General features: G+C 42.9%; 1 protein-coding gene across 6 annotated transcripts in view; it reads left to right on the plus strand.

Moving 5' to 3' along the window:
* The window catches only part of ZEB1 (zinc finger E-box binding homeobox 1), a 194,629-nt gene that overhangs the window by 170,737 nt on the left and 8,416 nt on the right, over positions 1–15,476 (plus strand). For all 6 annotated transcript variants that reach the window (XM_022580645.2, XM_089906352.1, XM_022580643.2 and 3 more), the window contains 2 exons: positions 3,650–3,852; positions 6,960–7,065. In XM_022580645.2, the coding sequence (XP_022436353.2) occupies positions 3,650–3,852; positions 6,960–7,065 (309 nt within the window). The remainder of the gene's footprint in view (positions 1–3,649; positions 3,853–6,959; positions 7,066–15,476) is intronic.

Below are 15,476 nucleotides of genomic sequence, written 5' to 3' on the forward strand. Positions count from 1 at the left end.
TTCCTTATTTATTTTCATTTTGGATGATCCGTCCATTGGTGAAAGTGGGGTGTTAAAGTCCCTTACTGTTGATTTCCCCTTTATGGTTGTTAGCATTTGCCTTATGTATTGAGATGCTACTATGTTGGGTGCATAAATATTTACGATTGTTATATCTTCTTCTTGGATTGATCCCTTGATCGTTATGTAGTGTTCTTCTTTGTCTCTTGTGTCTATTTGATAGGAGAATTGCTACTCCAGCTTTCCTTTGATTTCCATTTGCATGGAGTATCTTTTTCCATCCCCTCACTTTCAGTCTGTATGTGTGCCTAGGTCTGAAGTGGGTCTCTTGTAGACAGCATATATATGGGTCTTGTTTTTCTATCCATTCAGCCAGTCTGTGTCTTTTGGTTGGAGCATTTAATCCATTCACATTGAAGCTAGTTATAGATATGTATGTTCCTATTACCATTTTCGTAATTGTTTTGGGTTTGTTATTGTAGGTATTTTCCTTCTTTTGTGTTTCCTGCCTAGAGAAGTTCCTTTAGCATTTGTTGTAAAGCTAGTTTGGTGGTGAATTCTCTTAGCTTTTGCTTGTCTGTAGAGGTTTTAGAATGAGACCCTTGCTGGGTAGAGTACTCTTGGTTGTAGGTTCTTCCCTTTCATCACTGTAAATATGTCCTGCCACTCCCTTCTGGCTTGCAGAGTTTCTGCTGAAAGATCAGCTGTTAACCTTATGGGGATTCCCTTGTATGTTGTTTGTTGTTTTTCCCTTGCTGCTTTTAATATATTTTCTTTGTATTTAATTTTTTCTAGTTTAATTAATGTGTGTCTTGACGTGTTTCTGTATGGGACTCTGCGCTTCCTGGACTTGATTGACTATTTCCTACATTAGGGAAGTTTTCAGCTATAATGTCTTCAAGTATTTTCTTGGACATCCCTTTCTTTTTCTCTTCTTCTGGGACCCCTATAATTCGAATGTTGGTGTGTTTAATGTTGTCCCAGAGGTCTCTGAGACTGTCCTCAATTCTTTTCATTCTTTTTTCTTTATTCTGCTCTGCATTAGTTATTTCCACTATTTTATCTTCCAGGTCACTTATCTGTTCTTCATTGTCTGTTTGCTCTTTAGTTCTTCTAGGTCCTTGTTAAACGTTTCTTGTATTTCCTCCATTTTATTTCCAAGATTTTGGATCATCTTTACTGTCATTACTCTGAATTCTTTTTCATGTAGACTGCCTATTTCCTCTTCATTTGTTTGGTCTGGTGGGTTTTTACCTTGCTCCTTCATCTGCTGTGTGTTTCTCTGTCTTCTCACTGTGCTTAACTTGCTGTTTTGGGGGGGGGTCTCCTTCTCGCAGGCTGCATGTTCATAGTTCCCTTTGTTTTTGGTGTCTGCCCCCAGTGGGTAAGGTTGATTCACTGGGGTTGTGTAGGCTTCCTGGTGGAGGGGACTGGTGCCTGTGTTCTGGTGGATGAGGCTGGATCTTGTCTTTCTGTTGGGCAGAAGGACCACGTCCAGTGGTGTGTTTTGGGGTGTCTGTCACCTTATTATGATTTTAGGCAGCCTCTCTGCTAATGGGTTGGGTTGTGTTCCTGTCTTGCTAGTTGTTTGGCATGGCCTGTCGAGCACTAGAGATTGCTGGTCATTGAGTGGAGCTGAGTCTTAGCATTGAGATGGAGATCTCTGGGAGAGCTTTCACTGACTGATATTACGTGGAGCCGGGAGGTCTCTGGTGGACCAGTGTCCTGAACTCAGCTCTCTCACCCCAGAGGCACAGGTCTGACACCCAGCTGGAGCACCGAGACCCTGTCAGCCACACAGCTCAGAAGAAAAGGGATAAAAGAAGAAAGAAAGAAAGAGAAAGAAAAGAAAGTTATTAAAATTTTTAATTATTAAAAATAAAAAGAATTAAAAGTAATTTTAAAAAAGGGGAAAGAAAGAATAGAGCAACCAAACCAAAAAACAAATCCCCCAATTATAACAAGTGCTCAAAACTATACTAGACAGAACCATAGGACAGACAAATGGTAAAGCAAAGCTATACAGACAAAAATCACAGAAAGAAGCATACACATACACACAAAAAGAGAAAAAGGAAAAAAAGGAAGAGAGCAACCAAATCAATAAAAAATCTACCAGTGGGTTTCCCTGGTGGTGCAGTGGTTGAGAGTCCGCCTGCCAATGCAGGGGACACGGGTTCGTGCCCCGGTCCGGTAAGATCCCACATGCCGCAGAGCGTCTGGGCCTGTGAGCCATGGCCGCTGAGCCTGTGTGTCCAGAGCCTGTGCTCCGCAACAGGAGAGGCCACAACGTGAGAGGCCCGTGTACTGCAAAAAAAAAAAAAAAAAACAACCTACCAGTGATAACAAGCTCTAAACACTAAACTAAGATAAACATAAAACCAGACCCAAGTCTACAGTTGCTCTCAAAGTCCACCTCCTCAATTTGGGATGACTCTTGTCTATTCAGGTATTCCACAGATGCAGGTACATCAAGTTGATTGTGGAGCTTTAATCCGCTGCTCCTGAGGCTGCTGGGAGAGATTTCCCTTTCTCTTCCTTGTTCGCATAGCTCCTGGGGTTCAGCTTTGGATTTGGCCCCACCTCTACATGTAGGATTGCTGGAGGGCGTCTGTTCTTCGCTCAGACAGGACGGGGTTAAAGGAGCCGCTGCTTCGGGGGCTCTGGCTCACTCAGGCCGGGGGGGAGGGAGGGGCACGGAGTGCGGGGCGGGCCTGCGGCAGAGGCCAGCATGACGTTGCACCAGCCCGAGGCGCGCTGTGCGTTCTCCTGGGGAAGTTGTCCCTGGATCCCGGGACCCTGGCCGTGGTGGGCTGCACAGGCTCCCGGGAAGGGAGGTGTGGATAGTGACCTGTGCTCGCACACAGGCTTCTTGGTGGCGGCAGCAGCGGCCTTAGCGTCTCATGCCCGTCTCTGGGGTCCGCGCTGTTAGCCGCGGCTCGCGCCCGTCTCTGGAGCTCCTTTAAGCGGCGCTCTGAATCCCCTCTCCTCGCGCACCAGGAAACAATGGTCTCTTGCCTCTTCGGCAGCTCCAGACTTTTCCCCAGACTCCCTCCCGGCCAGCGGTGGCGCAGTAGCCCCCTGCAGCCTGTGTTCACGCCGCCAACCCCAGTCCCCTCCCTGCGCTCCGACCGAAGCCCGAGCCTCAGCTCCCAGGCCCGCCCGCCCCGCGGGTGAGCAGACGAGCCTCTCGGGCTGGTGAGTGCCGGTCGGCACCGATCCTCTGTGCGGGAATCTCCCCGCTTTGCCCTCCGCACCCCTGTGGCTGCGCTCTCCTCCGCCGCTCCGAAGCTCCCACCTCCGCCACCCGCAGTCTCCGTCCACTTCCTAGTGTGTGGACACCTTTCCTCCTTCACGGCTCCCTCCCACTGGTGCAGGTCCCGTCCCTATTCTTTTGTCTCTGTTTTTTCTTTTTTCTTTTGCCCTGCCCAGATACGTGGGGAGTTTCTTGCCTTTTGGGAGGTCTGAGGTCTTCTGCCAGCGTTCAGTAGGTGTTCTGTAGGAGTTGTTCCACGTGTAGATGTATTTCTAGTGTATCTGTGGGGAGGAAGGTGATCTCCGCATCTTACTGTTCCGCCATCTTGAAGGTCTGTCCTGGCAATATTTTTTTAACGTTTTAAAGTTAAAATATATCATCCTTCTTTTACAGGAACACCAGATGCATTTTCCCAGTTACTTACCTGCCCATATTGTGACAGAGGATATAAACGCTTTACCTCTCTGAAAGAACACATTAAATACCGCCATGAAAAGAACGAAGACAACTTCAGTTGCTCCCTGTGCAGTTACACCTTTGCGTACAGAACCCAGCTCGAACGTCACATGACCTCCCATAAATCAGGAAGAGATCAAGTAAGTGGAAAGACTGCATTCACGAAATTTCCACACTGAGAACTCACCCCTCCACAGAAGGCGAGGGTTTTAATATACTGAAAAATTTAGGGGATGTGTCTGGTCTACAGCCTTATGAAAAGGAAAGTGATTATTCACTTGGATTATCTGGTCATTTCTGATTTTAAAAGCACATATGAACACTACTTTAGAGGCAACTAAGTTTTTTTCTTTTTCAGGTAGGTCCCTTTCATCTCAATTTAATTGTTTTGCTTATACCGTAACAAATATTTCCTTACGTTTAGAATCTCAGAATGCATACTACTGGAATGTTCAGTGTAGCGAAAATAACTGCATGCCTCTAAAAATCTAAAGTTTAGACTCTGAACCATTTTTAATCTGAAGATTCAATTTTCATATGGTTTATTCTACTTGTTTCACTTTGCCTCAATTTCTAGAAGCATAAACCAAGACTATCCTGTAAGTGTAAGTTACATTTAAATTGTTGGCTCTGTATTTAAGTACAGGTTAACGTTAAAGAAGCTTTTGCCGGTTGTCCTTTTATAAGATCCTGATAACTATCAACTGCAAGTAATGAAATTTAGCTACTTAATTCTAGGTTTAAAAGTCAAGTAAATATTCAGCTGCACAGGGTATGTTGAGGCTATGTCCAGTTTCTTATATCCAAGGATGTGAACATCTGTCTACCTGAGTGCATGAGAGTCTGCTCTGTGTGCACCTAAGTCACAGATCCCCTAGAGGACAAGTTACCCCAAACCAGAAAACTGCAACAGAATGATGAGAAGGGTCAGCCTGTCTTCTCAGGACTCTGGGGACAACACTCACGAACTAAGATAAGGGGTGTGGGAGGGTGGCAGGCAGGGAGCAAGAACCAAGCTTCTCCTTAGGTGGGTCAGTGGTTCAGTCCACGCAGGGCACTCGGGGTGGACCGAGGGCCAGGAGAGGAGAAAACTGACACACGGAAGACAAAGCCCATCTGTTCGTATCTGCCCCACACGAGTCTTGTCAGGGACAATACAGACAGATGCATGCTCTTGCCACCCTGGTGTCCCCACATGACCATGCTATAGACAAGCCCTGGGGAAAGGGTCTGCCAGGTGATGTTTGGGGAGCAGCCCCGTCCTGCCTCTGCTGCCCCACATCCTCTACCCTGAGGGCCCTTGTCAAAGGAGGGGACCTTCAGAGGACAGATGGAACTGGTGGGGAAAGCAGGAGATGCTGCTATAAAATTGTAAGATCTCTGATGAGGGTGAAAGCCACTTTCTGTGAGGATTTCTCTGATGGGTTTTGCAAAGGTAGTCGGTTTTATATGTGAAGTATGTAGTCAGACCAACGTCAGAAAGGAGCCGTGATAAATGTAATAATGTGAGAAACAGAATTGGGAACAATTTAGGTTAGGACCAAAGTGCAGACCATCTGCCTTGCTGGCCTTTGAAAAGTGTCTGAGTTTCGATTCTGTATGAGGCCTGTTGTAGGTGTTAAAGGCACAATAGTGAAAAAGATGAGCAAAGTCCCTGCCAGTAGAAGGCGTGTATTAGTAGGTGACAGAAATGTAAGATATAAAAGCAGGTAGAATGATGAAAAAATAAGGCAAGAGTAAGAGGATAGAAAGTTTTTCTTTTTTTACAGGGTAGGGAGACCTTTCTGAGAATAAGTGTGATAGGGAAGCCACTGAAAGATACTGCATTTTGTCTTTATAATTCTAAGGCAGCACGGGCTCTTGGGTGGAAAGTAGACTGAGAGAGACAAGAAGGAAGCAGGGAGGCCACTTAGAGGCTGTGATCTAGGCCAGAGGTGGTCGGTGTGGCAGACACAACATCGTTAGGGACCGTGGGTGCAGGATGGCTTGCTGAGGGATTGAACAAGGGTCTAATGGAAAGAGAGGGATCAGGAATTCCTCCGAAGTTCAGGGCTTAAGTGATGATCAGATCAATGAGGGGGTTATTCACAGAGGTAAGAGACACACGAGGGGAGGGCCGACTCTTCCAGGAGAGAAATGCAGGCGTCACCACAGGCCTGTTGACAGCGGCCTGTTGCTTCCCAGTGGGGACCATCGAGGGAGCGGCCAGCTGTGAGGGCCTGGCATTGAGGGGATGGGAGACGTCGAGCGAGAGACATTTGGGAGTTGTCACCGTATGTTCGGTTTCAAAGCCAGGGGTTTGGGTGAAGTAGAGCATGGTACGTGCTCATTCTCTGTCCTTCCTGTACGAAGGACAGAAGAAGGGAGATTCCAGTGAGGGAGAGCACCCAGCAAGCAGAACTTGAGCCTTTGACAGATGGGTAGAATCTTAACTGTCAGAATTCAGGGGAAGCACAGCCAAGAAGTAAGGGATAGTATAAATCAGAGCAAGGAGGTGAAGAGCAGTACGTGTGCAGAAGACTGGGGCTCACTGGACGACTGGGACATAGGCTCCTGAGAGGGGATTGGTGAAGAAGCCTGGAAACTCAGGGGCTATGAACCTGGCGTCTGTAGTAGTAGAATCTGGGTTCAGGGGTGGAGAGGAATCCTCTAGAAATCTATGAGCAGAATTGGTTGAATAATTCAATTCCAGCGGTGCTTCTGTAAGAGTAATAGAGGGTACAGGATATATTCGAAGTATACAGAAGTGGGGATTTGGTAAGCCAGGCAGAAAGCTAGTACAACAACCCATATTGGGCTGAAAAAAAATGGAAGTACTTTTTAAATCATCAGATTAAGGTACATTTTGGAAATACCAAACCTACTAGAGACAGGCTAAGGTGCTGAAAAAGCCCAGCCTTTTCTTCTGTGTAGTAATTGTGCTAGAGACAGATGACTGGATGTCCTCGACTGCAGTTCCTTTATCTGTGAATCAGACTGCAGGCGACGTGGCCTCTAGTTCCTAGCAAAGTGTGTAGTATTTGTGCTAATGCTGTGCTGCTTCATACTTCTGATCCTTTAGGAAGTGGAGATTTTCCTTTATGTCAAAGTTCTGTTGCCATGATCAACCTCCTTTTTGGTAATATTCCAAGTGTTAGATTTTTGTGACTGTTAAAATTTGAGAATCACCAAAACATTACTTTTAGTAGATTGGATGTTCTTTAAAGCCTTTTTGCTTTATAAATAAAACACCAATTCTTTCTTACAGAGACATGTGACGCAGTCTGGGGGTAATCGTAAATTCAAGTGCACTGAATGTGGAAAAGCTTTCAAATACAAACACCATCTAAAAGAGCACTTAAGAATCCACAGTGGTAAATATTTGTTTTCTTTGTCTATGGTGAATATCATAGCAATTACGGTAATAAATTAATATCACATGCGATCTACACACATGATTAGAAATGCTGCTTTTCTTTTAGGATAAAGACAAATCTGGAGAAATCTTCTGCTTGTAAATGGTGTTTTACTGGAATCTTAATCTTTGACTAAAGTATAGCCAGTCAACAGGACATACTCCACATTTCCTCATCAGAATATAGCATATGTTAACCAGACATACAACCTGAAAACACTTCAGCTTTCTGGTGAATGTTATTTCATTGCCTCCTCTGCACAGTTAACAAGGGAATGATAAAGGGTATGGGGTACCGCGTGCACAAGGGAAGGAGGAGATGAAGACACTCTTTACATGAGAGAGGTAGAAATGGAACTCGAGGCAGGAAGTGGCACGGGTGCTGTGGAGTCCGCGGGAGCCAGGGCAGCACAGCAGGGCACGGACTGAGGCGTGAAGGGGGACTGAGAGGAGGGAAATGTGCTCTGCCCTCATCTCACCCTTCTCTTCTACACTAGTCATTGTCTGCAGCTTTACGTACAAAATGAACATTACTATATGGTAAAAACGTTATGTCTGTTTAGAAACTTGTTTCCACAAAAGCCATCAAAACCTAGAAAGTATCCCACATTTGCATTATGAACTCTGTTCGTCTCCTGATTAATTCTGATATATTACTTAAGACTTAAATAATTTTAATGAAAAACAGCTGTTAGCTAATGAGTGGGAAATTATGTGTCTGCACATGCTTATTTTGTGAAGATTTTACAAATATCCTGCAAAAAGAGTAGAGTTGGGTGGCTTTATGAGGGCTGGTTGGTGATATCTGTGTTTTATTTTGGAACTGCATTTATAGAAGTTGTGCTGAGCTGAATTGGTTGTTGAGGGCTAAATAATGTTAAAGTTACCACTTAAACCAAGATTCATACAAATACATTTAAAAATTTTTACACATTAATAATGTGTCTGGAAAGTAAAGATTGTCTTTTAGAGCCTGAAACAGGATCCTGTTTCTCAGCTTCTCAGCTCCTGTGCCATTGAACAGTTTTCATCAATTTTATACATATATATTAACATATATTAATATATATATTAAATGGACCTTTTTTCCTCTTACACCACTGTCCTTTTTTCTTCCGGCCTTATTGAGATATAATTGACATATAGCACTGTATAAGTTTAAGGTGTACAGTGTGATCTGACTTACATACATCATGAAATGATTATCACAGTAAGTTTAGTGAACATCCATCTCATACAGACGCAAAATTATAGAAAAAAATATTTTCCTCGTGATGATATCTCTTAGGATTTACTCTCAACTTTCATATATAACATGCAGCAGTGTTAATTATACTTATCATGTTATACATTGCATTCCAGTACTTATTTATCTTATAACTTCTTATAACTGGAAGTTTGTACCTTTTTTGACCACCTTTATCCAATTCCCCCCACCCACCCCCCGCCTCTGGTAATCACAGATCTGATCTCTTTTTCTATGAGTTTGTTTGTAAATTTTTATAAAGTGTCTTTGTCTGGTTTTGGTATCAGGCTGATGCTGGCCTTGTAGAATGAGTTCAGAAGCATCCCTTCCTAAAGTAAGATTCACATACAAAATGAACGTCATATGGTCCTATTGCAGTCATATAAGAGGACTTATCAGATCTATAGATGATACACAGTTGGGATGCACAGATCACACCAAACATTTAAAATATAAGTCTAGAAACAAGAAGTTAATAATCACAGAATCCTACATTGATATTCAAAAATCAACCTCAATCAAGTAGGGAGCTAGTATCTGTAGTACATACAGAAAAACTTTAGGAGTTTCGATGGTGAAGAGCTTTGTATAAGCTAACAGTATGCTGCTGCTTTAAAAGATAAGGCAAATTTAGGCCGCATCATAGAACCAACACTTCCACTGTGCTCTGCTCTCCATTCATTATGTATTTATGTCTCTTATTCTTAAAATTATTTACTATGAGGCTTGTACACCTTTAATACAGCAAAAATTTTAAAAACATTTAAGAAAAATAAAGTTAAGAAAGTAAGACAGGCACGAAGTAAACGTGAGAACAAAAGGAATATATAAAATCCTTTGCACATGCTAGAAGTGACCACAAATTAGACCCTAAGGTTTCGGAAGTAAGAAAACTACAATTAGTAACCAAGACCCAGAGTGACTGTAAGTAAAAAGAATCAGTTGCTGGAAAAAGCACAACCCTTCCTGATACTAAGTCCATTTCCTTGAAGCATCATTAAGAATAAAGAACAGGGAGGACCTTCAAGATGGTGGAGGAGTAAGATGAGGAGATCACCTTCCTCCCCACAAATGCATCAGATATACATCTACATACGGAACAACTCCTACAGAACACTGGCAGAAGACCACAGACTTCCCAATAGGCAAGACTCTCCCCACATACCTGGCCGTGTGGCTGACAGGGTCTTGGTGCTCCAGCCGGGTGTCAGGCCTGAGTCTCTGAGGTGGGAGAGCCGAGTTCAGGACACTGGTCCACTAGAGACCTCCTGGCCCCATGTAATATCAATTGGCGAGAGCTCTCCCAGAGATCTCCATCTCAATGCTAAGACCCAGCTAAACTCAGCGACCAGCAAGACCCAGTGCTGGACAGGCCATGCCAAACAACTAGCAAGACAGGAACACGACCCCACCCATTAGCAAAGAGGCTGCCTAAAATCATAATAAGGTGACAGACACCCCAAAACACACCACTGGACACGGACGGTCCTGTCGACCAGAAATACAAGATCCAGCCTCACCCACCAGAACACAGGCACCAGTCTCCTCCACCAGGAAGCCTACACAACCCACTGAACCAACCTTAGCCACTTGGAGCAGACACCAAAAACAGAACCTGCAGCCTGTGAAAAGGAGACCGCAAACGCAGTAACTTAGGCAATGAGAAGACAGAGAAATACGCAGCAGATGAAGAAGGTAAAAACCCACGAGACTGAACAAATTAAGGGGAAATAGGCAGTCTACCTGAAAAAGAGTTCAGAGTGATGATAGTAAAGATGATCCAAAATCTTGGAAATAGAATGGAGGAAATACAAGAAACATTTAACAAGGACCTAGAAGAACTAAAGAGCAAACAGACAATGATGAACACCACAATAAATGAAATTAAAAATCCTCTAGAAGGAATCAATAGCAGAATAACTGAGGCAGAAGAACGGATAAGTGACCTGGAAGATAAAATAGTGGAAATAACTACCACAGAGCAGAATAAAGAAAAAAGAATGAAATGAATTGAGGACAGTCTCAGAGACCTCTGGGACAACATTAAACACACCAACATTCGAAATTACAGGGGTCCCAGAAGAAGAGGAGAAAAAGTAAGGGACTGAGAAAATATGTGAAGGGATTATAGTTGAAAACTTCCCTAATATGGGAAAGGAAATAATCAACTCCAAGAGGACAGAGAGTCCCATACAGGATAAATCCAAAGAGAAACATACCAAGACACATATTAATCAAACTATCAAAAATTAAATACAAAGAATTAAAAGCAGCAAGGGAAAAGCAACAAATAACATACAAGGGAATCCCCATAAGGTTAACAGCTGATCTTTGAGCAGAAACTCTGCAAGCCAGAAGGGAGTGGCAGGACACATTTACAGTGATGAAAGGGAAGAACCTACAAACCAGATTACTCTACCCAGCAAGGAAGGATCTCATTCAGATTGGACGGAGAAATGAAAACCTTTACAGACAAGCAAAAGCTAACGGAATTCAGCACCACCAAACCAGCTTTACAACAAATGCTGAAGGAACTTCTCTGGGCAGGAAACACAGAGAAAGAAAAGACCTACAATAACAAACCCAAAACAATTAAGAAAATGGTAATTGGAACATAACATATCCATTAATTACCTTAAATGTAAATGGATTAAATGCTCCAACCAAAACACAGACTGGCTGAATGGATACAGAAACATATGCTGTCTACAAGAGGTGCACTTCAGACCTAGGGACACATACAGACTGAAAGTGTGGGGATGGGAAAAGATATTCCATGCAAATGGAAATAAAAGAACGCTGGAGTAGCAATTCTCCTATCAGACAAAACAGACTTTAAAATAAAGGCTAGGGCTTCCCTGGTGGCACAGTGGTTGAGAGTAAACCTGCCAATGCAGGGGACACGGGTTCATGCCCTGGTCCAGGAAGATCCCACGTGCCACGGAGCGGCTGGGCCCGTGAGCCATGGCCGCTGAGCCTGCGCGTCTGGAGCTTGTGCTCCGCAACGGGAGAGGCCACAACAGGGAGAGGCCCGCGTACCACAAAAAAAAAAAAAAAAGAAATACTAGCAAACAGAATCCAACAGCACATTAAAAGGATCATACACCATGATCAAGTGGGATTTATCCCATGAATGCAAGGATTCTGACAAAATTCAACACCCATTTATGATAAAAACCCTCCTGAAAGTAGGCATAAAGGGAACTTACCTCAGCATAATAAAGGCCATATATGACAAACCCACAGCCAGCATCATTCTCAATGGTGAAAAACTGAAAGCATTTCCACTAAGATCAGGAACAAGACAAGGTTGCCCACTCTCACCACTCTTATTCAACATAGTTTTGGAAGTTTTAGCCACAGCAGTCAGAGAAGAAAAAGAACAGGAATCCAAATCGGAAAAGAAGAAGTAAAACTGTCACTGTTTGTTTGCTGATGACATGATACTGTACTAGAGAATCCTAAAGATGCTACCGGAAGACTACTAGAGCTAATCAATGAATTTGGTAGAGTAGCAGGATACAAAATTAATGCACAGAAATCTCTTGCATTCCTGTATACACACTAACAATGAAAATTCTGAAACAGAAATTAAGGAAACACTCCCATTTACCATTGCAACAAAAAGAATAAAATACCTAGGAATAAACCTACCTAAGGAGACAAAAGACCTGTATGCAGAAAACTATAAGACACTGATGAAAGAAATTAAAGATGATACAAACAGATGGAGAGATATACTGTGTTCTTGGATTGGAAGAACCAACACTGTGAAAATGACTATACTACCCAGAGCAATCTACAGGTTCAATGCAATCCCTGTCAAACTACCAATGGCATTTTTCACAGAACTAGAACAAAAAAATTGCACAACTTGTATGGAAACACAAAAGACCCCAAATAGTCAAAGCAATCTTGAGAACGATAAACAGAGCTGGAGGAATCAGGCTCCCGGACTTCAGACTATACTACAAAGCTACAGTGATCAAGACAGTACGGTACTGGCACAAAAACAGAAAGATAGATCAATGGAACAGGATAGAAAGCCCAGAGAAAAACCCACGCACATATGGTCACCTTATCTTTGATAAAGGAGGCAAGAATATATAGTGGAGAAAGGACAGCCTCATTCAGTAAGTGGTGCTGGTAAACCTGGACAGCTACGTGTAAAAGAATGAAATTAGAAAACTTCCTAACACCATACACAAAAATAAACTCAAAATGGATTAAAGACCTAAATGTAAGGCCAGAAACTATCAAACTCTTAGAGGAAAACACAGGCAGAACACTCTATGACATAAATCACAGCAAGATCCTTTTCGACCCACCTCCTAGAGAAATGGAAATAAAAACAAACAAATGGGACCTAATGAAACTTCAAAGCATTTGCACAGCAAAGGAAACCATAAACAAGACCAAAAGACAGCCCTCAGAATGGGAGAAAATATTTGCAAATGAAGCAACTGACAAAGGATTAATCTCCAAACTACACCAGCAGCTCATGCAGCTCAATATCAGAAAAACAAACAACCCAATCCAAAAATGGGCAGAAGACCTAAAATAGACATTTCTCCAAAGAAGATACACAGACTGCCAACAAACACATGGAAGGATGCTCAACATCACTAATCATTAGAGAAATGCAGATCAAAACTAAAATGAGGTATCACCTCACACCGGTCAGAATGGCCATCATCAAAAAATCTACAAACAATAAATGCTGGAGAGGGTGTGGAGAAAACGGAACCCTCTTGCACTGTTGGTGGGAATGTGAATTGATACAGCCACTGTGGAGAACAGTACGGAGGTTCCTTACAAAACTAAAAAATAGAACTACCATACAACCCAGCAATCCCACTACTGGGCATATACCCTGAGGAAACCATAATTCAAAAAGAGTCATGTACCACAATGTTCATTGCAGTACTATTTACAATAGCCAGGACACGGAAGCAACCTAAGCATCCATCAACAGATGAATGGATGAAGAAGATGTGGCACATATATACAATGGAATATTACTCAGCCATAAAAAGAAACGAAATTGAGTTATTTGTAGTGAGGTGGATGGACTCAGAGTCTGTCATACAGAGTGAAGTAAGTCAGAAAGAGAAAAATATCCTATGCTAACACATATACATGGAATCTAAGAAAAAAAAAAAAAAGGTTTTGAGGACACGGGGAGGGGGAAGGGTAAGCTGGGACGAAGTGAGAGAGTGGCATGGACATATATACACTACCAAATGTAAAACTGACAGCTAGTGGGAAGCAGCCACATAGCACAGGGAGATCATATCGGTGCTCTGTGACCACCTAGAGGGGTGGGATAGGGAGGGTGGGAGGGAGATGCAAGAGGGAGGGGATATGGGGATATACGTATGCATATAGCTGATTCACTTTGTTATAAAGCAGAAACTAACACACCATTGCAAAGCAATTATACTCCAATAAGGATGTTAAAAATTAAGTTAAAAAAGAATAAAGAACAAAATATTTATATCATCCTGAGAAACATCCTTAAAATAATACAACAGAGAATTTGATAGTGTTTTCTCTCTAAAATAAGATTCTTCAATAGAGACCAATGATATTTCACCAAAGTGCAATTCAGAAAAAGCATGTCCCAGGGTGGCTGATGGATGCCGTCCCAGTCTACGGCTCCTGGATGGTTTATTCCAAGGGGAGAGTTCAAGCAGGGCTACTCAGTGTCATGCCAGATACATTGAGAAACTAGTATACCAAGACAGTGCTGTGACAATTTCATTGTATTTTATACAATATTGGTCCATAGGAGATTGGAAAGTTTTTTTAATGAAAAAACAAATGACCCTTCCCCACAGATGGTTTTGAAAGCACTGTTTAGAGTATCTAGTAATGAATGAACTGCATATCCTTCAGGAATCCTCTGTAATTTTTTTTCTCAGCTGAGTTTTCGTAAGACCTTGAGGGTCAGGGTCCTCGATTATATGCCCTAAAATTGCCCGGATAGTTGGTCTCTTCTGATACCCATGAAATGAACCCTATGCAGAGACGTGTGTCACGCATCATGTGAACTTCACACGTGGGTGGGCACTGAGCTGTGAGAAGGCCACCACACCTGCACACACGGAGGTGCAAAGGAGCCCCTGCACCTGGGCTGGGATCCTCCCAGCAAGTAACCTGGGTTTGTTCCACGGCCTTACAGTCATTTTAGCCTGGAAAACCTTTACATCAGGTGCAACCAAACACCCACCCAGCCATTAAAAAGAAGTCAGTGTTCGTAGTACATGTAACTTTGAGCAGCACACCCTCCTGATATGACCTCCAGGACTGAGTGGTTACAAACACCGACCCAGGTCGACTGGTAAGCAAGCTGATGTGCTTCAGCTATCATCCGTAAGCTATGAAGTTAGAGTTAGAAACGAGATTTTCTAACAAACGTAGTGACTTTGGCTCTAGAATAATTGTCCTGCAGACTTTCTTTGCAGGAGTGGTAAAGTATCAGGGTGATTCCCAATAAGCATAATGATAACTAGCACTTACTGAACACTTAACTCTGTACAGCCACACTCTAGTTATTTGCATGCATTAAGTCATATAGTTCTCACAATAACCCTGTGAGGTGGATGCTACCATTTCCTCTTTTTTTTTTTTTTTTTTACTGATGAGAAAATGGAGGTTCAGCAAGCTTAGCTTTGTCCACAGTCACTCAGCTGGGACATGGCAGAGCTGGGGCTCTGACACAGGCATCCTGTCTCCAAAGCCACTGCCGTACCCACTGTGCTCTTCTACCTCCCTGTTTGTAAAGACAGAAGTAACCTGTATTACATATGCTTATTTTCCTAGAGAGCAGGAGAACAAGCGTAGCTCACCTAAAAATGCCACCGAATAATTAAGAATGTTAAAATAAGAGATACTAGGACGTATCCCTTGTTTTACCCCCACTGGAAATTTTTATCTGATGCATTTTGAGTAATGAATCATATTTCAGGCATCCCACTGCAAAGATATTGATTAAACTGGAGAATCTCCAGAGGTGAGTTAACAAGCGAGTAAGGGTTCTAAAAACCATGTCCCACGAGGAACGCGTGAAAGACCCGGATATGTTCAACCTACACAAGGGAAATTGAAGAATACACGTGACA

Source organism: Delphinapterus leucas, chromosome 2, assembly GCF_059928025.1.
Source record: "Delphinapterus leucas isolate spDelLeu-1000000601 "Yukka" chromosome 2, BTC_Dleu_Yukka2, whole genome shotgun sequence".
NCBI lineage: Eukaryota > Metazoa > Chordata > Mammalia > Artiodactyla > Monodontidae > Delphinapterus > Delphinapterus leucas.